Here is a 24,812-nt window from a genome sequence, read left to right on the forward strand (position 1 = left end):
TACTTCTGGTACCCTTTAGAAGCTGTCTCTCTCTCAAACTCAAAGAGCTCTCACTTGAAAAGTCTCTCTGAAACTAAAACAAAACTTATAAAAACCCAAAAAGAGAAGAGAGGAGCTTTTTTTCTTTAGGGTTTTAGAAACTACTTCTTTCCTTCTTCACCTTATCACATCATTCATGGCTACCGATGCTTCTGATGCTCTTGCAGGTCTTCTCTCTCTCTCTCATAAATACAGACACATTGACACAGACCCACAAGCACAAAACCACATAAGCACAAGAAAAACTTGAATAAGTTTGCAAATTTGATTCTTTCTTTGATTCATGCTCTGTGCTTGGTAACACTTAATATGCGTACTTGAATGCTTTTCTTTCTGTGTGTGCGTGTGTGTGTGTGTGTGTGTGTATTTATATATATTCATATGGAAGCAGAAAGTTCAATAGTTAATAATTCTTATCTCTCATTCTCTCTGAATCCCTGTTGCTATATGCAGTGAGGCAGAAAGTTCAACAATTTCTCAATGCTGCTCGTATTGGCAATCTTGATCTCTTAAAGAGTAAGCTCATATTTTTGCATCTTTTTTTGGATAATTTGATAGTTACAACAATGGGGTAGTGGGGATTTGAACTCTGGTTCTTTTCACTTAGGAGAGCAGACCATGCCACTAAGCTACAAGGCTCTTGGCTATTTGTGTGCATATCATTGAATGTATGCTAATTTTGGTTTTTAATTTGGGTATTTGTGTGTGTATCAGAAGTATATGTGCAAATTTTTATTTTTATTTTTATTTTTTGGTTTAGGGTGGGGGGTGTTTGAATTTTGAATATTTATTTTGGTTTTAATTATATATAAAAAAAATAATATTTATTTGGGTTTAATTTTATTGCAATAGATTTGGCGGGGCAACTCGATGAGGGAAAGGGTTTGGCGAGAACTGTAGCGGATATTAAGGATGCAAACAAACGAGGGGCGCTTCACTTTGCTGCAAGGGAGGGGCAGACTGAGGTTTGCAAGTACTTGTTGGAGGAGTTGAAGCTCGATGTTGATTCGAAGGATGAAGAAGGTATGCGCCTAATCTTATGCATTGTCTGTATTCGTTATTTTCATCATGTCCTCTTCGACATTGGTTTGGAGCATGTTGATTGATTCTTTTAGATTTGAAAATAGGCACCCTTTTGAATTATCTTTGAGGGGAAAAAAAAAATTCAGGAATCTGAAATTTACATTATGTAGACGCAATTACAATGATCTATCAAATAACAAATCGAACAAATAGAAAAACATCTCACAACTTATAACCATTCTAACATGTTTTTTAAGAAAGGAGAGCTTAAGATCCAGCAGATTCCTCTCAACATCCTCAAAATTTTGGAATTGCACGCTCTCCAAATTATTTTTTGTCTCTCTATCAATGATGATAGTGTTGGATAGATTTCTATGGCTGTCAAATATGACTTCAAAAACTGAAAATTGTTTGGTCAGTTTTAAGCTCTTGGTTGTTTTTATTATTATTATTATTATTATTATAATATGGATTCTTTCATCCCCAGTCTCTTGTCCAGTGAATGTTATAGTACTTTTGCTTGTTTGAATGGATGCCCTTCCTTGTGGTTGGACTACTAAATAAAATGGTAGTAACAATGTGATAGATTAGTTGTATACTTGTATAGTTTATTGCAGCAGATAATTAGCTAAATAAATAATTTTGCTATAATACTTTTGGCTAAAATCAATGTCTAGTCAGAGCAACTTTGGATTATTTTAGTTATGATGTCTGAAAAAGCAATGGGGGATGTCATTCCTACTCAACTTACCAAGTAAGCTTCTTGTCCTTCAAAAAATCGACCAAAATATTTTAATGAAATCGTTTAGAGTTTAGCCCCCTTTTTGCGCAAAATTATTTACATATGAAAAAAAAGAAGAAGACCAAAATATGTTTACTTAAAACTTTATAAGATACTTGATGTAATAAGATCACATTCTATAATTTTCATATTATCCAATCTTTGTGAGGCGTGCTCTAGATTGGAAATTGGATATGTTCACCAATTTCTTTGAGGTGTTGTATTGAGAACAAATTAAGAGGACCTGTTGTATCAGACCTCATTGGAAGGCAATAGGAGTGTGTCTTTGAGCGTAGCTTTCTTTGTGGACTGCTTCATCAGGGACAATACTCCCTATAAAAAAAATCTTATTAAACCTATGTCATCAAAGAATATCTTATTAAACCCCCAAGTTTATAGTGGATCAATGTTGTATATGTAAACAACATGGGGAATAAGTTGATAATTTGCTATTGTATTGTCCAATAGCGAGGGATTTATGGTCATTTGTGTTTGCAGCTTTTGGGGTGAAATGGGTGATGTCGAATATGGTACGTTGAGTGCTTCAATGTTGGCAACATGGGAAAAATTCTTTTAGGAATAGGGTATTGAATATGGTTCCGTCATGTTTGATGTGGCAAAATTAGAGGGATTGGGAAATGACAGGAGGACTTTTGAGGGGCAAGAGTTGTCTGTAGAGAGATTGAATTCTCATTTTGTTGGGTCTTGTTTCTGTTGTGCATCTTTGGATGACTTTTGAGGGGCAAGGGTTGTCTATAGAGAGATTGAAATCTCATTTTGTTGGGTCTCATTTCTGTTGTGTATCTTGGGATGAGGGTATACCATCAAATATGTGGGATTTCCTAGATTCATTGTACTTTTGATTTAGTACGGGAATTTTTGTGTGTGTGTGTGTGTGTGTGTATATATATATATTTTCTTATTTTAATGCAATTTGGTATTACTCATCAACAATTAAAATCAATTTGCCAAATTGCATCACAAGGGCATAGAATTACCATGTAACTTGTTAAAGACCATATAACGGATTAGAAGTTCTTTTTGCTCCTTGCAATAAGAATTCATCATCTTGCACTGTATATTTCATTCCTTCAAGTTGTAACAAGTCATGCTTCTGATCATAGAAGTACACTTTGATGGTAAGACATCATGGAAGGGTTGTGTTATCAGGATGAAGGAAAATCAGGAGGGCACTTGTAGGTTCACAATTAATGTAAAGCTTATTGTCAAACCTTGTGATTTAGACTTATAATTATATGTTATTCAGATGCTACTGTAATCTTGGATTTGGTAGTTAATTCATGAGTCATATATTTTTATCATTGGTAAACAAATTTGTCATAATATCTATGGTTGACCAATATGTGTCTTTGATTTAATAGTTTACAAATGTAAACTTGAGATGACATTCTTCTCCTTGGATAGACTTGTTATGGTTATTATAATGATGTTTTGGCTAATCCATTGATTTTTGTAATTTATCTACAGGTGAGACTCCTCTTATTCATGCTGCTCGGCAAGGACATACTGATACTGCCAAATACCTTCTCGAGGGTGGTGCCAATCCTGCTATACCTAGTGACTTAGGGGCCACAGCCCTGCACCATTCTGCTGGAATAGGTGCGCTCTCTAATTTTCATTCATTGTCTTCCTTTTTGGGTTTTTGTGTGTGCTTGTGCCTGTACGTGCATATTTGGAACGTTTATTGCTAAATTTTCATGCTTTGCATGACCTCTCCTTATGAGTAAAAAGTCACCTCTCCATCACTTTTAATCTCTTTTTAGCATGATGGAGTTATTTGTTTCTGTGGTCCTAATCATGGAGATTTTATGTTAATTTGAAAACATATGTTCATTTCTGTGCTTTATCAACCTGAACAGAATTTTAATCTCAGAAACTAGCCTTCTAAAACTAACCATTCCAAAGCTCTATATTTAAAAGATCTTCCATATCTCTATGACCTTATATTTAAATGTTCTTTTGTGGGATTTACATGTTTGCATGATATGGCTAGATGCAAAGAATTTAATATTTCTCAATTTCACTGATTTTTTCATTTCAAATCTCAATGTGGTTATACTTTGTTAATTCTTACAGGAGAAATTGAGTTGCTGAAGATTTTACTTTCCAAAGTTGTTGATGTTGATTCACAAAGTGATGCTGGCACTCCATTAATTTGGGCTGCTGGTCATGGACAACCAGAAGCCGTGAAGGTTCTATTGGAACACCATGCTAATGTAAGTTTGCATTTTGTAGTTCATATAATTATATCTTCTACTTCCTCCGTCTATTTTTGTTGGTCCTCTATTTTATCATAGGATGTCCAAAAATATGATCTTCATTGAAAAGCCAACAGACACATTATAAATAAATTTCCTAACTTACCTTTACTTTATTTTAAAAGTCAAGAGTCCCAAAATATGTTATTCTTGGCTTATGAGGCCTCTCTGGATGTTTTTTGGTTTTTTAATTCCTATGGGGCTGCACTATTATGGATTGGTGTTGCATGTGTAAATGTAATGGGGAGAGTGTGGATCATTTGCTTCTACACTGTGGTGAGGTTTTTTGGTTATGGAGTTTTTCCCTTAGATCTTTTGGTGTTTCTTGGGTTCTACCTAAAAGGGTTATTGACTTGTTGGTTGGTTGGAGGAATTGATTGGGGAAGCATTCTTCAAATGTTTGGAATTTGGTACCACATTGTGTGATGTGGATTATTTGGAGGGAGAGAAATAATCGCATATTTGAAGATTTGGTGCTTTCTGGGGATAAGCTCTTAGAATTGTTTGCGATCACTTTGTTTGGTTGGTTTCGTGCGTGGGATTTACTTCTTTGAAATCCATTCTGCTGTTTTTAGATTCACTTTTTTCTTGTACATAAGTTGTTTTGTTTCCCTTTGTTGCTTGTATATATTTCCTTCATTTACTTCATCTCTTTGATGAAGTAGCTTCTTTTTAATACAAATTTTTCTTACCTATCCCAAAAAAAAAAAAAAAAAAAAAATCATGTGGGGCCCTTCTTAGGGTCTGTTTGGATATAGCTGAAAACTGAAAACTAAAAACACTGTAACAAAATAATTTTTAAATGTGTAAATAGTACCGTGGACCCATTTTTAATAAAAAAAATTGATGAAAAGTGAAATTTGTGGGACCCATTTCTGAAAAGTTGCTGAAAATGTTACTGTGTGTGCACTGTTCACACCCCGTAAGTCAACATTCACGGCTTGAAAAAAAAAAAGAAGAAAAAAAAGAAAAAAGAAAAAAGAAAACGCAGACGTGAACACTGGGAAGCGCAAAACGCGCTTCCCAAACGAACACTTAGTCTTTCAAGCCCTTGTCCTTGCGTGACTGGTTTTAGAGGCTAGTAGAACATTTCCTGAGTTTGGTGTTACCTACTTCTAGTCCAGCAGGACCTCACTTTTCTCTTTGGTTCCTCTGGTAGGATTATGCACCTTATGTGGGCAAGTTTAGTATTGTTTATTTAGGAGGGACTCCCTGATGTGTCAAGTGGACTTAGGCTTGGTGTTTGGGTTTCGGTGTCCATCTAACTGTGGACTTCCTGCCCAGTGTTAGTTTTTTGATCTGCTATTGATATTTGTTATTGGATACTTCTTTGTTAGGAATGCTATAGATGGGTTATTACATGTCTTGGTATTTTGATACTATTTTTGTATTGAGTTTGTACTACATCACACTTCATCCCTATTCTAATTTTTTTTTTATAAGAATTATTTCATTAATTGGAGACTACTTCATGTACAAATGACACAAATTAGACTAAAGAATTACAAAAAAGAAAAAAAGAAAAAAGAAAAAAGAAATGTACAAAAGGATAGAGACTTTAAAAACAATGGAGTGGAGTCTCTACCCCCTGCAGGAAACCAATCAAATAAAGACTCTCCACATCCTCAAACGTAAACCTATTACGTTCCCGCCATGTACTCCACATGAAACATAAGGGAACCAAGTTCCCGATGTTTAAAGAATGTTTACCCATCTACTTTCTCCATCCATACATAGGATACTCTCCTGTAGGACCCAATGAATCCCAAAAGCCCTCTAAACAAAACTCCACAAATGATTGGCTTCCTTGCAATGAATCAAAATGTGGTCCATCGTCTCCCCATTACACCGACACATATAGCACCAGTCCTAATATTTTCATGAGAATCTTCCCCCCAAACTGCTATCTACAAAAAAAGGAAACCCTCTAGGGGGCCTTCATGCCCCAAATGCCTTTTCAAGGGAAAATGACATAAGTGAACCCCCTCAAAGCATTATAGAAAGAATAGATATCAAACTCCCCATTCCTCAACTTCCGCGGCTCTGCCTCACCCGGTCTCCATCCTCTCTAAGCAGAACATGGTATTCTAGAAGTGGAGAAAAGAAACTACCAAGTACAACTCTCAATCATTAAAATCCTGATAGAATCTAATTCCAACTCCATCTCTCCCCTTCAGATCGTCTCACCAACAGAGACTCCGCTGAAGTATCTTTGTCAGTGGAACTGCCATACAAGTTCGATCTCAATTTTGCAATGGTGTGTGCAGGGCCTCATAGAAATTGTTGCACAATATATTATTTAATAGGTTTGGGATCCCATCATGCAAGGATCCCATTAGTTTTTAAGAATCATCTTTGTTAGCTAATTAGAGACACAATACTCTTGACAGTAAAGGATGTAAGTTTGTCAACTTTAAGTCTCCACATTTGTAAAAAGGAAGTTGCATTTAGCATGAAAAACGATTTGGAATTCAAAAATTCATTATAAATTTATAATAGACATTTTTTGACTTGCACCAAATATATATCTTGTCATCATCCATCTACATCTCATTATCTCAATGATAGAAGGATGCAATGCTGGGGGGGCTGTCAGTTTGAAAGATCAATTTTTTGGAATCTGATGTGGTCTATTCTTCTTGGTTGCTGGACATTTCTGAAGTTTGCAAAAGCACCGCATAGGAGGTTAATGACTGTGAAGGACATAAAATTTTAAACTTCAAGTCTTCACGTTTGTAAAAAGGAAGTTGCATTTAGCATGCAAAATGATTCAGGCTTCAAAAATTCATTATAAATTGATAATTGAAGTTTTTCAACTTACACTCGATAACATGTCATCATCCAATGACATCTCATCATCTCAATGATAGGATACAATTTTTCTGGTCAGGCTGTCAGATTGAAGGGTCAATTCTTTGGATCTGATGTGGTCTATTCTACTTGGTTGATGGATGATTCTGAAGTTTGCAGAAGCTTCATTGCATAGGAGCTAAATATAAAGGACAGAAAATATTTGATGCTAAGAACTCATGTATACCTAGGAGAACACTTTGTAAAGTTAGCAGCCTTTGCTCAAAAATGGTTTCAGAAATTCTAGACCATGACAAATACTAAAGTGTACATGATTACATCTGGAAAGTTTTGGAAGAGGAATCAGAATATGGTTCTTTTGGGTGGTTTAACAAAACATATACCAATTACAAAATGTTAACCTAATTTATTTGACATGGCATTTTTGTTTACAGTGTTGGACTTGACTCTTTCATTTCCTTATGTCATTTGGTTAAGAGTTCTCAGGATAGTGTTATTACATACTTGAATCTTTTGTTATATCATTGAAATGTGAGTTGAGATTCTCTTTTATTGTTTGATTTAATTTCTTGATATTTGATATTTGTTTTGCAGCCTAATGCTGAAACAGATGATAATATTACTCCACTGTTGTCAACAGTGGCAGCCGGTTCGCTGCCATGCTTAGAGTTGTTGATTCAGGTTCTACAATTTTCTTCATCTTATAATATGAATTACATGGACTTTGGGTCACCACCCATTGTGTCATTGTTTTGATATCTGAATGACCTTGTTAGCAATCAAATACACAATTTTAGACTTCTGTAAATGAAATCTTATGTGAATTACTGAAGTATGATGTTGTCTAATTTGAATTGAGCTTTATAATTGCACAATGTATATTATAGTTGAGTAAAGCTTGGGGCTAATGTAAAAGAATTTTTGTTTGGTGCTTAACATCTGTTATTTCAGTCCTCTGATATCTATGCTTCTGTTTATATAGTTCCTCAGAATAGGCCTAGTAGCTTGATTTGTGCTACTTCATATGAACTTTTCTCTGCAATCCTAACTTTTGCATTTTCTAATGTATAGGCAGGTGCCAAAGTTAATATTAGTGTTGGTGGAGTAACCCCTTTACACATTGCTGCTGATAATGGGAGCTTGGAAATCATAAATTGTTTGTTGAAAGCTGGAGCTGATCCAAATGTCACTGATGAGGTGAGGCTATAACTATTCCCTACATATATATATATATTTTTTTTAACTTAAGAAGTAAAACATATTTTTCGCTTCTTTTTCTCTTGTTTGTCTGTATGCATTTACTTGTTGGAGTGTTGGAAAAAAGCTCTTGGGTTGATATAATATTCTGCCTACTTATCTAAAAAATAAATAAAAAATAAAAAATTAATAATAATAATAGGTGGGTGATCTCTCCCTCCTCAGCACTGGAACTACCTGGGAAGCAATCCCATCATGGGCTGTGAGCAACGCCAACAGGTTCGGGGTCTTCTCCTCTAGCACCATTCCTTCAGGGATGTTGGCTTCTTCTCGGCTGGTACTGACCTAGGTGGGTAGTAGACGACGATGGGAGGGGTTGGGGAGGTCTTCAGGATCCTCTTGCTGGTAGAAGATCTCAAAGTCTTTGTCTGTGACCTCTTGAGTGGGTTCGGGAGTGCACTCCTTGACTTCGTTGTCTAAAGGTATGGGCTGCTCCAGGGATTACAGTAGTTTGGTTATGGGCGGGGATGGAAGTTGGGCGTCTTGAGTTCCGGATGAAGGAGGAGTTGTTAGGAAGCCGGGAACTGCTACGTCAATTAAAGCTAGCCATGGATCCTTAGCTTTGATTACATGTTTAGGGCTTTGGAAACGTTTGGAGATGGGGTTGAAACCAAGGATCACGTGCATTGCCTGAAACTGACCGTCTTTGGGAAGAAAAATTTCTAACCTGAGGATATGGTTTAGCTCGGGAAAATTCACTAAGCTCTTGTTCGGGGCAGTGTGATGTTCGTCTGCCAATAAACATGCAACATAAGTCATAGATTAGAAAAAATCCTTATAAAAGTTTTCTTTATCTGAATACGAAAATCCTATGCGCATCTAATGTCTATGGGAACCCTACCTGGTTCCTTATTTTGGGTGGGATAGTGCAATCCATCATGCTAGTCTCCCGAGATAATGAGAAAGTCTTCGTCATGCCCTTGTTTAACTCAGGCATACAAGAAATTAACCTAACGGCTGGGACCCTACATTTAATATAGTAGTTGGTTTCCTTCCCTTTTTGGCAGTTGTATACCCAATTCACATCATACCATGTGAGATTGGTCCTCATCTTATAGTTTATCATATCTATGCTACTGAGGACGGAGGACCCTAAAGAGGTTGGGAGAGCATTGTGTGGGGGTCAACCTATAATTCATAAGGAAGTCTCTAATAACCCTACCCATGGGAATTTCCATCCCGCCTTCTATTAAGGTGATCATCGGAATCACTACTGAGCCGGGAGGTCTATTCATGACCAGCCACTCGCCTAACTCACAGTGTTGGAGTTCAACACCGTTAGGGATCCTATACTTAAAGGCAGCCATGCCTTCGGGGGTATCCACTAACCTAGCAAATCTGCTCATAGAAATTTATGGTATAGGTAATGAAGAATCTACATATAAAAGTAAATGAATCCAGACTCACCTACAAGCAGAAGTTCAACCACAACGGAAAATATAGTTATAGATGAGCTTTATTTGGTTTTTCCATCATGGTGTATAGAATATTAGGGGTCCAAAATAGATAATCTAATGTTCTTTATATGAGTGGATAACTACCTTGGGTAGCATTTCTTCATCCTCTTTTCTAGAATTTACAGATCTTTTGAATCTTAGATTAACTCTTTTGGAGTCGTTCAATTATATACATTGTATGTTTGAACTCTCTCCTTCGAATAAAATTGTTTAAAACCAAAAATAGATAATCTGACGCAATCCATTTAGTCTTGTTAGAACAATGGTTAAGTGATTAAATTCTCTTATCAAGTTTAAACTTTTGGGATAATTGGTAATTTATCATGGTATTAGAGCAGGTGGTCTTAAGTTGAACCCTATCTCTACTCTACCTCCTATTTAAAAAATTAAAAATCCTACATGTTAGGCCCCACTTATTTGGGGAAGTTTGGGCCCACACATGATGGGGATTGATAGAAAATTCACCATTTCCTAAAAACTTTAGCTTTTAGAAAAATTAGTAACTTATCAAGTCTTTAAATCTTTCTTTATTTTTTGTTTAATTTTTTTGTGCAATCTTTCCCTTGTCTTTTGGTTTTTGCTTTCTCCATCATAGGTTCTTTGGTTAGGTTGGATTATACAGTAGTTTAGGCTTTAAGGAAGCTACCTTTCTGGTATGGCCATTAGTTAGGTTGGGCCACATTGTCGCGAATTGACCCTTTATATCTTGAGCAGCACAAACATTTTATTTGCTAGGGTTATTACATTATGGTTGGCATACAAAAAAATATTAGAAAATACCAGGGGTATTTGATCTGCTTAGAAAATTCAGGCCCCCCCTCCAAAAAAAAAAATAATAATAATAATAATAGGTGGGTGATCTCTCCCTCCTCAGCACTGGAACTACCTGGGAAGCAACCCCATCATGGGCTGTGAGCAACGCCAACAGGTTTGGGGTCTTCTCCTCTAGCACCATTCCTTCAGGGATGTTGGCTTCTTCTTGGCTGGTACTGACCTAGGTGGGTAGTAGACGACGATGGGAGGGGTTGGGGAGGTCTTTGGGATCCTCTTGCTGGTAGAAGATCTCAAAGTCTTTGTTTGTGACCTCTTGAGTGGGTTCGGGAGTGCACTCCTTGACTTCGTTGTCTGAAGGTATGGGCTGCTCCAGGGATTACAGTAGTTTGGTTATGGGCGGGGATGGAAGTTGGGCGTCTTGAGTTCCGGATGAAGGAGGAGTTGTTAGGAAGCCAGGAACTGCTACGTCAATTAAAGCTAGCCATGGATCCTTAGCTTTGATTACATGTTTAGGGCTTTGGAAACGTTTGGAGATGGGGTTGAAACCAAGGATCACGTGCATTGCCTGAAACTGACCGTCTTTGGGAAGAAAAATTTCTAACTTGAGGATATGGTTTAGCTCGGGAAAATTCACTAAGCTCTTGTTCGGGGCGGTGTGATGTTCGTCTGCCAATAAACATGCAACATAAGTCAGATTAGAAAAAATCCTTATAAAAGTTTTCTTTATCTGAATATGAAAATCCTATGCGCATCTAATGTCTATGGGAACCCTACCCGGTTCCTTATTTTGGGTGGGATAGTGCAATCCATCATGCTAGTCTCCCGAGATAATGAGAAAGTCCTTGTCCATGCCCTTGTTTAACTCAGGCATACAAGAAATTAACCTAATGGCTGGGACCCTACATTTAATATAGTAGTTGGTTTCCTTCCCTTTTTGGCAGTTGTATACCCAATTCACATCATACCATGTGAGATTGGTCCTCATCTTATGGTTTATCATATCTATGCTACCGAGGACGGAGGACCCTAAAGAGGTTGGGGGAGCATTGTGTGGGGGTCAACCTATAATTCATAAGGAAGTCTCTAATAACCCTACCCATGGGAATTTCCATCCCGCCTTCTATTAAGGTGATCATCGGAATCACTACTGAGCTAGGAGGTCTGTTCATGACCAGCCACTCGCCTAACTCACAGTGTTGGAGTTCAACACCGTTAGGGATCCTATACTAAGCCCTAAAGGCAGCCATGCCTTCAGGGGTATCCACTAACCTAGCAAATCTACTCATAGAAATTTATGGTATAGGTAATGAAGAATCTACATATAAAAGTAAATGAATCCAGACTCACCTACAAGCAGAAGTTCAACCACAACGGAAAATATAGTTATAGATGAGCTTTATTTGGTTTTTCCATCATGGTGTATAGAATAATGATGAAGAAACATATTAGGGGTCCAAAATAGATAATCTAATGTTCTTTATATGAGTGGATAACTACCTTGGGTAGCATTTCTTCATCCTCTTTTCTAGAATTTACAGATCTTTTGAATCTTAGATTAACTCATTTGGAGTCGTTCAATTATATACATTGTATGTTTGAACTCTCCTCCTTCGAATAAAATTGTTTAAAACCAAAAATAGATAATCTGATGCAATTCATTTAGTCTTGTTAGAACAATGGTTAAGTGATTAAATTCTCTTATCAAGTTTAAACTTTTGGGATAATTAGTAATTTATTATGGTATTAGAGCAGGTGGTCTTAAGTTCAACCCTATCTCTACTCTACCTCCTATTTAAAAAATTAAAAATCCTACATGTTAGGCCCCACTTATTTAGGGAAGTTTGGGCCCACACATGATGGGGATTGATAGAAAATTCACCATTTCCTAACAACTTTAGCTTTTAGAAAAATTAGTAACTTATCAAGTCTTTAAATCTTTCTTTATTTTTTGTTTAATTTTTTTGTGCAATCTTTCCCTTGTCTTTTGGTTTTTGCTTTCTCCATCATAGGTTCTTTGGTTAGGTTGGATTATAAAGTAGTTTAGGCTTTAAGAAAGCTACCTTTCTGGTATGGCCATTAGTTAGGTTGGGCCACATTGTCGCGAATTGACCCTTTATATCTTGAGCAGCACAAACATTTTATTTGCTAGGGTTATTACATTATGGTTGGCATATAAAAAAATATTAGAAAATACCTGGGGTATTTGATCTGCTTAGAAAATTCAGGCCCCCCTCCCCCCCCCCCCCACCCAAAAAAAGAAAAAGAAAAAATGTTATTCAAGAGATTTTTGAACACTTTTACCTCTCCTTACAAAAATGACTAATAAAAATGGAATTTTTGGCAAAAAGAAAAATTGTGCTTTGGGTACTCTGTACTACTTGCTGGAAAGCACCGACGCGGCTACAGGGGTGCCGCACTGGCGTCCAACGCGGGGTGCAGTGGGCAACACTGCTATCCGCACATTGGTGCTGCATCGGTGCTCTTTTTTTTTTTTTTTTTTTTTTCCTGGATTCGTGCCGAATCGGTTCATATTGGCTGGCCGATTCAGGCCAATACTGGCTTTGAATCAGACTGAAATTCAAGTAAGAATTATTTATTAAAAAAAAAAAAAAAAACCCTAAAACCATCACTGTGTCTGCCTCTCTGCTCTCTGCCTCCCTCCCTATATTCTAATTTCAATGTTTTAGTTTCAAAGTTGTGGATTGTATTTAATTTATGAACATCATGTTTTAGTTATCATCTACCATTGCTCTTAAATTTGGTATATGTTTATATAGTGTGAAAAAATATGCTTTGCAATATATAGAAAATATAAATAAAAATATTATTAATAATTTTTTAATCGCCACACCCCGCTGCACCTGCACCCTACTTTTTCAAAAATTGCCGAGTCCTGCACCCGTGCTTCATAGACTACTTGTTAACAGAAAAATGATACTGCCTACATTTTTTTTCCTTGTTTTAGTAGCTCAAGCATAATGCTTGCCCAACCTTTCAAATTGTGTTAGGCTTAAGTAATTTAAATATGCTAGAGGTTGTTGTCATGTCATACACGTGTGCTTCCTCATGCTGGAAATGTGTTTGCCTTTTCTCTTCTCCCATTTGGTGTGTGTGTGTGGTGAACCCATATTTCTTTGCTCGTGGTGACATTTATATGTAGTGTATTCCTTGCTTAATAGTGTGTATCGTTTCCATGCCCAATAAGAAGTTCTGTTAACTAAACTTTTTATTCATTGTTGCATTTAAATTTTCGGACTTGGTTTATAATTAAATTCTTCTTTTGTGTTACTCCATGTGTACTTGGGATGTGCGCCCTTTTGGTGCCTTTTAATAAATATTTACTTATTAAAAGATTATTCAAATAATTTCAGTGTACATGAAAATTCATATGTAATGCTTTCTTTTATTATAAGTGAGGAATTTTTTTTTTGGGTAAGTTATAAGTGAGGAAAATCCCTTCTCTCAATAGGTAAAACCTCTGTCGCAAAGACAACGGATATAAGATCTTCTCAAATGTTTTTCTTATTCTCTCCTTCCAAAGGCACCCTATTAGACAAAATGCTGCTATTTTCCGGATGACCTTCCTCTTTTTTCCCAACCTGTAATCCACTTACCAACTTGGATTTCTCTCCAAATTGATCTTACTGTGTGTACCCTGTTAGTTGTGAATTGTCAAATATTGGAAAAATTTTGTGGTTAACTAGAGTCAAAGCACAATCGAGATTATATTCTATACTAAGCAGCTTAAGTAACCAAAAATCTAGCCTATCTAGGGTTAAGCCCCATGACCTAGCATGTCTGCCATTTCTATTCATAATGATGAATCATTTCTTGTTTCAATTGGTGGCTTGTATGATTCCTTTAATAAATAAAAAATTGCAGATGGTTTCTGTCACATCAATGTCTGTTGACTTTATCTCCAATATGAAATAAATTTTGAATGTTCTTTGCATCTCAGGATGGTCTAAAGCCAATCCAAGTTGCAGCTGCAAGAGGCAATCGAGGAGCTGTTGAGATTCTTTTTCCTTTGACATCAAAAGTTCAGACCATTGCAAATTGGACTGTTGATGGAATACTTGATTATATGCAGTCTGAGATTAGCAAACAGGTATTAAGATCCTGACATATAGTGCTAGATATTGGGGAATAGAAAGAAGCTGTCCTACTTTTCGATATTTATACATATTTTGCTTCTGTGGACTTAATAGTTTATTATCCAATAAATCATATCTGCTAAACTGAAAACTTAATATATAATCTCCAGGTGCAGCATTTTGAGTTTAACAGTAATATTTTGACCTGTCTCTGTGTTCCTTTCTTAGCCCGTTACATATCATAGTGGTGACTAAATACTTACCCTTTCTCATCTGGATCAGATTACAAAAAATTTCATTCTCCATTCATAGGTATTTTGAGGCCTGTTCCCATGTAAAAGGACAGGTTGTGTATGTTTAGGATAACAAGCAACAAGCGAAGTCTAATTTTGCTATGAAAGGAGATATGCCCACTGAAGAAATAGAAGAAAAGATGAAGATAAAAAATAACCCAAGCAACAAAGAAACATGCCAAAGTCTTGTCACTATGAAATGGTCATTTTCTGCTTGATATTGTCTAAACAAATGACGGATGAATAGTTCCTACCTAGCTTCTTGTTAGTTTTCCATATTTTTTCTACCAAACTTTAAGCTATTGTTGATTCTTATATTAACTTTCAAGGGGAAAATTTTCAGGATGAAGCAAGAAACAAAAAGGAAGTTAATTTTCTGGAGGAAACTTCATTATCAAATCAAGATCTCCCCCAGGTGCTACTTTTTATTGTGTTGTAACTTTTATTGTTTATGCATTAGTGCTGATCCAATTTTGCATTAGGATTGTCACCTGAAATTGGATGGTTTCTAGCTTTTGGACAGGATAATCTGTAGACAGATTATTATAACTCTTAACTCATCAATACATAATGCCACACATCCAATATAGAATTCAATATCCTGATTTTATCTGCTTAACCACCAGTTCAACCAATAGACAGAACTAAGGGTTATCAACAAAAAAAAAATTAAGACAGAACTAAGGATTTTTTTTTTAATCAATTACTTGTTTATTTTCTTGTATTACTATCACTGCAAAATATCTTCTATAAGAATTTGAATCTCAACTGAAATTTTAGCCAGAGTTGGAGAGGCATTAAATGCTACTGAAAAGAAAAAACAGATGTCATTTTGGGATTGTTTGAAACTATTCATGAGTAATTTTTAAATTTTGGTGCATTGAAATGGTTCTCCCCTGTTCCAATTGCAAGGGATTGGACATACTTACACCTACGTACTTGCACCTTAAGATTTCCAAACTTGCTACTCATATGTCTCTTATGGTTATAAACTAAATCAGCAAGTTCTCATACCTGTTGGGATCTATTTAATGTATTTGAATTCTTTGTGGTATTAAACTATTTTTCTGCAGTGGCAGTGAATAAAGATTTTCATCCCTACAAATGCTTGTAAAAATTATTTTGGAAGTAGTCTGTTGGATTCTTTTAGTCTTGTGTTTGTCACCCTGATGAATGTTCAACATATTAGGTGACACCAGAAGCAAAGAAGGAAGCTGCAGAAGCAAAATCAAGAGGAGATGATGCTTTCAAAAGAAAAGATTATCATATGGCTATAGATTCTTATACACAAGTAACTAACTGCGTCTTTTCTCCTTTGACTATTGAAACATTTCCTTTTTCAGTTGCAATTAGATGACTTTCATTTTGTTTGCTCTCTTGCTTGATAGTTCATTTGATATCTGAGAAAACTTATATAATGTGTTACAATTTGCTTTATTGATGGTAGTATTTCTTTCAGAAGGTTTTGTGTAGTGTTTCAGAAAGTTCACTGGATACTTGTGGTTCCCCTTGGCATCCTTCTGAATTGGAAATCATGCTATGAAGCTTTGACAGTTTTAGAATCCCTGAATGACTCCTCCTCCCCCCCACCCCATCCTCATCCTCTCCACCCCCTCCTCCACAACTGGATACTTGTGGTTCCCCTTGGCATCCTTCTGAATTGGAAATCATGCTATGAAGCTTTGACAGTTTTAGAATCCCTGAATGACTCCTCCTCCCCCCCACCCCATCCTCATCCTCTCCACCCCCTCCTCCACCCCACCCTCTCCCTCTCCCTCTCCCTCAACCATCACCATCCTTTTTTCCTCTTTTGGCACCCCCCGCATATTCCTCCCTCTCTCCTTTGCTTTCCTCCACAGTTTGGGTTTTTCCCATATCCTTATCCCCCTCCTCCACCACTACCTTTCCCTTCCCCACCACCTCAGGGGTCTAACCATGCTTTGCCTAAACAGCCTACCCTTGTACCTGCACCTTTAACCATACCAAATTCTCCCTCCATAGAAACCTCACATAACATCCCTCCTAAATCTCAATCCTCTGACCTTGGGGGCAGCAAGAGGTCATTTCACATTGATGCAAAACTTTTTTCTTTTTCTTTTGATGGGGGGCGGTTTGATTCGTATGCTATACATGAGCCACGTCGGAATGTTAAGAGCTCTATTTGGGTTGGATGTAGGGGCATGGAGTGGATACTTGCTTGTCTCGCAGATATACGAGATTGGTTGCCTGGTCATGTTGTACTTTGTAAAAGATTTAGGGAAAATGGGAATTTGATAGAGTTTTGTGGGAGATCAAACAAAACTGGTCTTTTTGTTGTTATTGTGGTTTATTTTGGAGGGTCTAGGAGAGGTTGTATAATGATACCAGCAAGCTCCAATCGTGTTGGTTAGTCTTTGTTTCAGAAAGAGCTAAGGAACTTTTGCTCTGGTGCAAAACCGGTATCTATGGCCAAAAGTATCATCTGATAATGGTGGTGGAGGTGGTTAGTTTGCTGATGGTGGCCAGAGTGGGAAGATTATATCTGTTTATGGTAATCCGCAAAAGATCAGGAATTTTGAAAAAATTGTAACTATATTGGGGCAAAACGTGATTCATGGAAAACCTATAGAAAATGTTTTAGTTATAAAAGGCAATGTTTCAGCTTTAAATGGTAGACCCACGTGGACTTTTAAATTTAAGTTGACTCCTGCTACTTTGGCTTTGACAGTGTGCAAGCTTGAGGGTGGGAGACGTTCTGTGACTTGGCTAGTTGCTAAGGAGTTCAGCTGGCCCAAGGTTTTAAGTGATGGGCTAGAAGTCACAAAACAAAGGTGGGCTTGTTGAAGCCCAACCTGTGGTGCTAGTGACTTCTCAAAAGAAGGGTCGTTTGGTCAAGCCCAACTTATTTCAAGTGAAGTCTGATGCTCAGTCATCGTGGGTAGTAGGCGAGAGTTCGAGAGGAAGGAGTGGAGATTCTGAGTCGCTGATGAGAGCAGCGGTGCCGAAACTGGAACTTTGTGCCTTTGCCCTTAACGCCGACCCTGTTCATGTCGTCCCGGTGGTCTCACCGTCGGTCAGTTTGGAGGGAGATAATCCCGATGAAGCGGTGAATGCGACGGAGGCTCCCAAGTGTGGGTTCATTGGAGAGGCGGCGACCAGCGGGGGGATGGGGGTTGAGATCTAGAGTCTGATGGCTGTGATTTCAAAGGAGGGATGTTGGCGAGGCCGAAGTGGCCTGGGAAGGTTGTTTCTTCGCCTCAACGGCATCAAGGAGTAGCCCAAAATTATTTTTCTCCTCTGTTGGGTCTGGGTAGTGAGAAGAGCTTCTGTTTTGGGGAGATAGAGAATTCTACGGAGGTATCAGGGGAGAAGGGAGAAACATGGAGCAATATGTCGAGAGATTTGGATGGGGAGGAGCTAACACAGGATGGGGATGAGCTGGCACAGGATGGGTTTGAGCACTTTCTGCTTCAGTGGAAGCACAGTGAAGTTAATCCTAGTGGTTTTTCTCATGGGGAGGAAGAGAGTGGCTTATTGGAGTGTTCACCTTTATCTAAATGGGATCCCAATGAACATAAGGAGTTGGAGGTGATCTAGGAGGTTGATGAGGGAGAGGTTCGGGGCTCAGAGGTGAAAAATTCAAAATGGGTATGTAGCCTGATGAAAAGTTTTTGTAGAATAGTGGGTTTTCCTATTGTTAAGCATGAAGATCAATGTCTGGCTTTGTTTCGTCTCCTGGGACAAGACTACATTGATGTTATAAATGTTGGGACTTCTAAAGAAATTGTGAACTCAAGGTAGAAAGGGCTTAGGGAACTTAAAGGTTTGATTTCTTCAATTAATTATGATGGGGTAGCATCAAAGGGGAGGAACAGAGATTCGTCAGTAGGTATGGGGGTGATTGCTTGTGTTAAATGAGTTTACGGCTTTTATCTTGGAATGTTAGGGGATTAAACAATCCTCAGAAGCGAGAAGTATGTAAAAATCTTCTCAAGGAGTGGAAGTGTGATATTGTTTGCTATCAAGAAACTAAGCTGGCCTCTACAAACTCTTATGTTGTTTGAAGCCTTTGGGGTAGTCCGTTCCTAGTCTGGGTTGCTCTAGATGCAGTCAACATTGCAGGGGGGGTGTTACTAGTTTGGGACAAGAGAGTTTATGAAAAAGTTGATTGTGCTATTGGTCAGTTTTCTATTAATGTTTTACTGAAGGGGGTTGTAGATGATTTTGTATGGGCATGTTTAGGAGTGTATGGTCCTAATGATGATAGTCAATGGGGTGCTCTGTGGGAGGAGCTTACAAGGATGCACTCTAGGTGGAATACGTCATGGTGTGTGATTGGGGATTTTCAATATCATTCGATATCCGAGTGAGAGATTGGGTTGTGAGGCTTTTAGCCCGGCTATGTTTGCTTTTTTAGACTTCATTGAAGGGGCTTCTTTTACTTGGTTTAGAGATTCAAGGATAGATTATATGTCAAGAGTTGATAGAACCTTGGCATTGGTGGATTGGGTAGATCATTTTGGGAACGTGTCTCAAAGGATACTCCCTCGTGTTGTTTCTGATCATTGCCCACTTTTGGTGGTGGCCGGTAGTGTTAATAAAGGTCGTAGTGCCTTCAAGTTTGAGAATATGTGGTTGAAAGAATAGGGTTTTGTAGAGAGGGTTTGGCAATGGTGGAATGGGTATTGCTTTGTGGGTTCACCAAGCTTTATTCTGGCTTGTAAATTAAAAGCTCTTAAAGAAGACTTGAAAAAGTGGAACAAGGAAGAATTTGGGGATTTGGCCTTTGGGAAGAAATGTCTTTTATCTGAATTGTTGGGTTTGGATGCTAGGGAGGATTTGTTAGGCCTTTCTCAAGAGGAACAAACTAGGTGGAGCCAGATTAAAAGTGAGGTTGCACATCTTGCCTCTTTGGAGGAGATCTCTTGGAGACAAGTCCTGGATATTATTTGTGTAGGAGGGGGACAATAATACTTGTTTTTTTCATCGGGTTGCAAACTCCCATAGAAGAACTAACCATATTCGAGGTATAAAGGTGGATGGTGTTCTCTATGAGGATGACGAAGAGGTGCGGTCTAAAGGTGGTTCAGTTTTATCAGAGTTTGTACACTGAGTCAGATACTTGGCGCCCTTCTATGGATGGTTTAGAGTTTGTTAGTATTGAGGAGGATGAGCGGATTGCTCTAGAGAGGGATTTTTCTAAGGAAGAAGTAGTTAAGGTTCTTCAAGAGATGGAGCGCAACAAAGCCCCAGGTCCTGATGGTTTCACTATGGCATTTTTTCAAAAATGGTGGAGTGTAGTGGAAACAGATGTTATGGCATTTTTTTGATCATTTCCATAGGAGCTCAGAGTTTGAACGGTCTCTGAATGCTTCTTTTCTATCTTTGATTCTCAAGAAAAATAATGCTTTGAATATCAAAGATTTTTGGCCCATCAGCTTAGTGGGCAGTGTGTATAAGCTATTGTCTAAAGTTTTGGCTAACAGATTGAGGTTGATGCTGGATAAACTCATTTTGGAGTTGCAAAATTCTTTTGTTGGTGGCAGGCAGATTTTGGACTCGGTGCTTATTGCTAATGAATGTTTGGATAGTAGACTAAAGTGTCATGCTCCAAGGGTGGTGTGTAAGTTAGACATTGAGAAAGCATATGATCATGTGAATTGGGACACTTTGTTTTATGTGTTGGAGAGGATGGGTTTTGGGGGTAGATGGAGGAGATGGCTGAAGACTTGTGTCACTACCATTCAATTCTTAGTTTTGGTTAATAGATCTCCTGTTGGTTTCCTTGGTAGCTCTAGAGGTCTAAGACAATGTGATTCATTGTCTCCCATCCTGTTTCTTTTGATCATGGAGGTTTTAAGTCGTATCCTGAAGAAAACCGAGGAAGGTGGTCTCATTCAAGGTTTTCGTGTGGGTCCTAATAATTCTACTGGTATTCGTATTTCTCACCTACTATTTGTTGACAATATTATTCTTTTTTGTGATGCCTCTAGAGAGCAAATCCTTTCCATTAGGTTGGTTTTGACTTGTTTTCAAGCCTTTACTGGTTTGAAGGTGAATGTGGAGAAAAATGAAGTTGTCCCTATTGGGGAGGTGAGCAACTTTCAGACTTTGGCTAATATTCTTCAGTGCAGGGTGGGTAGTTTTTGGGTATGCCACTAGGAACTTTGTATAAAACAGCCTTTATTTGGAATCCGATTCTTGAGAGGTTGGAAAAGAAGCTTTCAGGCTGGAAGCGGCTTTACTTGTCAAAGGGTGGTAGACTCTCTTTGTTGAAAAGTACCCTTTCAAGCTTTCCGACTTATTACCTTTCCCTTTTTACTATCCCTAAAGCTGTGGCAACTAGATTGGAATGTATTCAGAGGAATTTTTTGTGGGGTTCTTCAGTGGAGTGTTTCAAATATCCATTGGTGGCTTGGGAAAAGGTTTGTTTACCTGAGGTGGGTGGTTTGGGAATTTAGAATTTGGTATCTTTTAATCAAGCCCTATTAGGGAAATGGCTTTGGAGGTATGGCCATGAAATCACTCATCTATCGCAAAGGGTCATAGCCATGAAATATGGGGAGGGGAAAGGGGTTTGGTGCACTAGAGTTTGCAGAAGGGCTCATGGTTGTGGTTTATGGCGGAGTATTAGTGAAGGGTGGGAAAGTTTTGCTAAGCATTTGTCTTTTGTGGTGGGGGAGGGTTCTCGTATTCTTTTTTGGCATGATAAATGGACTGGAGATGTTCCTCTTAAAATTCTTTATCCCCAGTTATTTTTGTGTTCAGCCAATAAAGAAGCTTATGTTTTTGAAGTGTTAAGCCCTCTAGTGGGTGATAATGACAGAGTGTGGAGTTTAAGATTTTATAGGGAATTCAATGATTGGGAGTTAGCGGCTTCATATTCCCTACTTCATTTCATCCAAACCCGGATTCCTAGGGGTGATGGGTGTGACAGGCTTTGTTGGGGTCTTAATGGAAGTGGGAAGTTTGACATTCAGTCTTTTTATCATAAGATTCGAAATACAGCTCTTTCCACTTTCCCTTGGAAGGGCATTTGGAAAGTCAAGGTTCCTAAAAGGGTGGTATTTTTTATGTGGACAGCAGCTTATGGTCAGATTCTAACCTTGGATAATTTTATGTTTCGTGGTCTCCTTTTGGCGAATCGTTGTTGTATGTGCTCTTGTAATGCGGAATCTGTGGATTACCTGTTACTTTTTTGTTTGATAACTCATTTTTTGTGGATGTATATGCTTCGGTTGTTTGGGATCGATTGGGTAATGCCAGGTTCAGTAGTGGACTTATTATTTTGTTGGTACCATTGGGTTGGGAAGCATAGCTCCGAAATTTGGAATATGGTTCCAGGCTCTTTAATGTGGACTATTTGGACTGAATGGAATCGGCGTTCTTTTGAGGATAAGGGGAAAACTGTGGTTCAGTTATTAGATTTATGCCAACGGACCCTCTTTGATTGGTCTCGGTGTTGGGGTCTCTCGGAATGTTTTACCCTTATGGAATTCCTTTCGTCTATTAGAATATCTTAGTGGCTGCTTGTGACTGCTTGTTCACTACCGTGAACTCTTTGTATTTTCATGCTATTCTTTTATTAATAATATTTTCTTCTTACTTATAAAAAAAGAAAAAGAAAAATTATGGTGCGGCTAATAAAGTTGAGTGCATTTTGGAGAAACTAACCAATCTCCTCACTTAACAAATATGACTTATTTAAATTTGTCAATGTCATTCTTCCAACAGAATCTAGCTGCTAGATTAATATTGCTGGTGTTCCGTTGGTAGTAGATACACCATGTGGCATGTGCTATACCTGTCCTTTGTAGTTTGCACCTCTCTATATGTTTGTGCTTTAGCTCCCTGCCTTTACATTCCATAAACAATAGGAAATGTAACAACCCATTACTTTTATTTGGAATGGGCATGTACCTGCTGTGAGAACATTGAGAAATCTGAATATTTTGGAGCTTTGTCTAAAAGATCTATGTTTGAGCAGCTTAGAGTGTATTTGATTCTCAGTGAAATGAGCATAGCAACTTGGATTGGGAACATGGATATGGTATTTAGATCAGTGTCCTCAGTTCTATGTCCATGCTGTGTCTAGAAATGCATTTTGGTGAAGAGCTAATTGTTAAAAGTTTTAGAAGTTACTTTTGCTGTGTTATAGTTGGTAATGGATTTTAGGAATGAGGTCAAGGTTTGGACAGAGAATATATCTAGACCTTTGAGGCACCCATATGTGCATACAATACGATACAGGCATGGTTATACATAAATTCTGGAAAATCTAGGATGCAATAAGGCAGGGATATGTCATATTAAAAAATAATTTTAAATTTAAATGATGCTAGATTTTAGGTTAAAAGACAAATAACAAACATGATAAGGCTTAAAAGAAGTATATATGATTAAACTATAAATACTAAAAGAAAACATGATCCATGATTCATGTAAGATGGTTATATATATTTAAGTCTTGATGGTTTCAAACTTTCTAAGACCATAGATTTTGTATTTTACATTTAAACTCCCTTTTTTCTTAAGAAAATTCTTTTACCTGCAGAAGTATCCATGAATTAGTTGTGCCATATGGTTTATCGATGGAAAAGAAAACAAAAATTAATTTTCTTATTTACAGATACTTATTGGCTACATATCCTAGCATATCTGTATTAGAAAGATATCATGTGAGGGAAGTTACGTCTAGATCTCTCTTTTTAGGTGTTCCTTTTGCTTCCATTTGTGGTTATACACTAATATAGATAGAAATACTGTCTACATTGGACATGTTGCCAGCATAACACATGAGCTTTGGGCATTGTGATTTGTGATTTGTGACTTTATTGTTTGGTTATGCATTTACAGGCAATTGATTTAGATCCCACTGATGCTACTTTGCTTTCCAATCGGAGCCTTTGTTGGATACGTTTGGATCAAGCTGAGCATGCCTTAGATGATGCAAAGGCCTGCCGAGCATTAAGACCGGGTTGGCCAAAAGCTTGCTATCGGGAAGGTGCAGCCCTACGTTTATTACAGGCATGCTTTCGTGTTCCCTTCTGGCCCTTAACATTTGAAACAACGATTGTGATATTTGTAGTTTGATGTTATTTGTCTTGCTCTTATTATTGTAGAGATTTGATGAAGCAGCCAACTCATTTTATGAGGGAGTGCAGCTTGACCCTGAAAATAAGGAGCTTGTAAATGCCTTCAGGTAGTGATTACGACCACCCTCTTTGGATTTATTTAGGCCTTGGATTAAGGTTGCTCATGACTAAGTTACCAAAAAGTAAATAAACAATGTTTTATGGTTGCAGTTCTATACCAATTGTGAAATGAGTCACAGTGTGTTGTAGTTATATGGGACTTCTTAGACTTTCAAGGGGGCTGCAAATTTTGTTTTTGTTAGATTAAATGATTAAATCACAATATTTTAATAACTTACCTACCTCCCATCTAGAATAAATAAATAAAACCATGTGTTGGGCCCACTTAATAAGGGGAGTCTAGACCCACATGTGAAGGGGGAGTGTTAGATTAAATAATTAATTTACTATTTCCTAATAGTTTGAGTTTTTAGGATAATCGGTAATTTATCAATTTTTATGAACTAGTTGCAAACTCTAATTACCTTCCATCTTTACAGGGAAGCTGTTGAAGCTGGGAGGAAGTTTCATGTTACTAATCAGGAAAAACCATAGCTTGCCTCCTGCTGATAGCTCAAAGTTGTGACAAGAGGGAGGGAGGGACTGGAATGGGGGTCCCCACATGTGAGGAACCGTTAACTGTTTAAGCTTATTTTCACTTTTGTTATTTATACACCTGCTGCAATGATGGGGTATACATAGAGAACTGCAGTTAGCAAAAATGGATAGCTGTAATTGTTTTACAATTGTGAGTGAGAATTGTCTGCAATTTTGGTAGAGGTTTCATACTAATTTCAGCCCCTTTAAACTTTTTAAAACTCCTCATGTTGTATATAACGTCTGAAGGGTCAAAGTTTCATAGTACTTGCAAGGTGCATTTTAATGAAATAA

General features: G+C 37.6%; 1 protein-coding gene across 1 annotated transcript; it reads left to right on the forward strand.

Annotated features, from left to right (window-relative positions):
* Window positions 1–23: 23 nt before the first annotated feature.
* Window positions 24–24,739, forward strand: LOC112022655 (uncharacterized). Its single transcript, XM_024055271.2, has 13 exons — window positions 24–206; window positions 493–555; window positions 892–1,062; window positions 3,332–3,463; window positions 3,941–4,080; window positions 7,528–7,614; window positions 8,005–8,130; window positions 14,380–14,529; window positions 15,152–15,223; window positions 15,998–16,099; window positions 23,644–23,814; window positions 23,910–23,989; window positions 24,422–24,739. The coding sequence occupies exons 1-13, from the start codon at window positions 176–178 to the stop codon at window positions 24,474–24,476; spliced, it is 1,380 nt and encodes a 459-aa protein (XP_023911039.1). The 5' UTR covers window positions 24–175; the 3' UTR covers window positions 24,477–24,739.
* The last annotated feature ends 73 nt before the right edge of the window (window positions 24,740–24,812 follow it).

This window comes from Quercus suber, unplaced genomic scaffold (assembly GCF_002906115.3).
Source record: "Quercus suber isolate HL8 unplaced genomic scaffold, Cork oak 2.0 scaffold_73, whole genome shotgun sequence".
Taxonomy (NCBI): domain Eukaryota; kingdom Viridiplantae; phylum Streptophyta; class Magnoliopsida; order Fagales; family Fagaceae; genus Quercus; species Quercus suber.

Excerpts from the sequence above, each read along its gene's own strand:
- LOC112022655 (XM_024055271.2), top strand. The coding sequence starts at position 176 with ATGGCTACCGATGCTTCTGATGCTCTTGCAG. Across the intron at positions 15,224-15,997 it reads CAAATCAAGATCTCCCCCAG|GTGACACCAGAAGCAAAGAA; the intron begins GTGCTACTTTTT and ends TCAACATATTAG. Across the intron at positions 23,990-24,421 it reads GAGCTTGTAAATGCCTTCAG|GGAAGCTGTTGAAGCTGGGA; the intron begins GTAGTGATTACG and ends CCATCTTTACAG.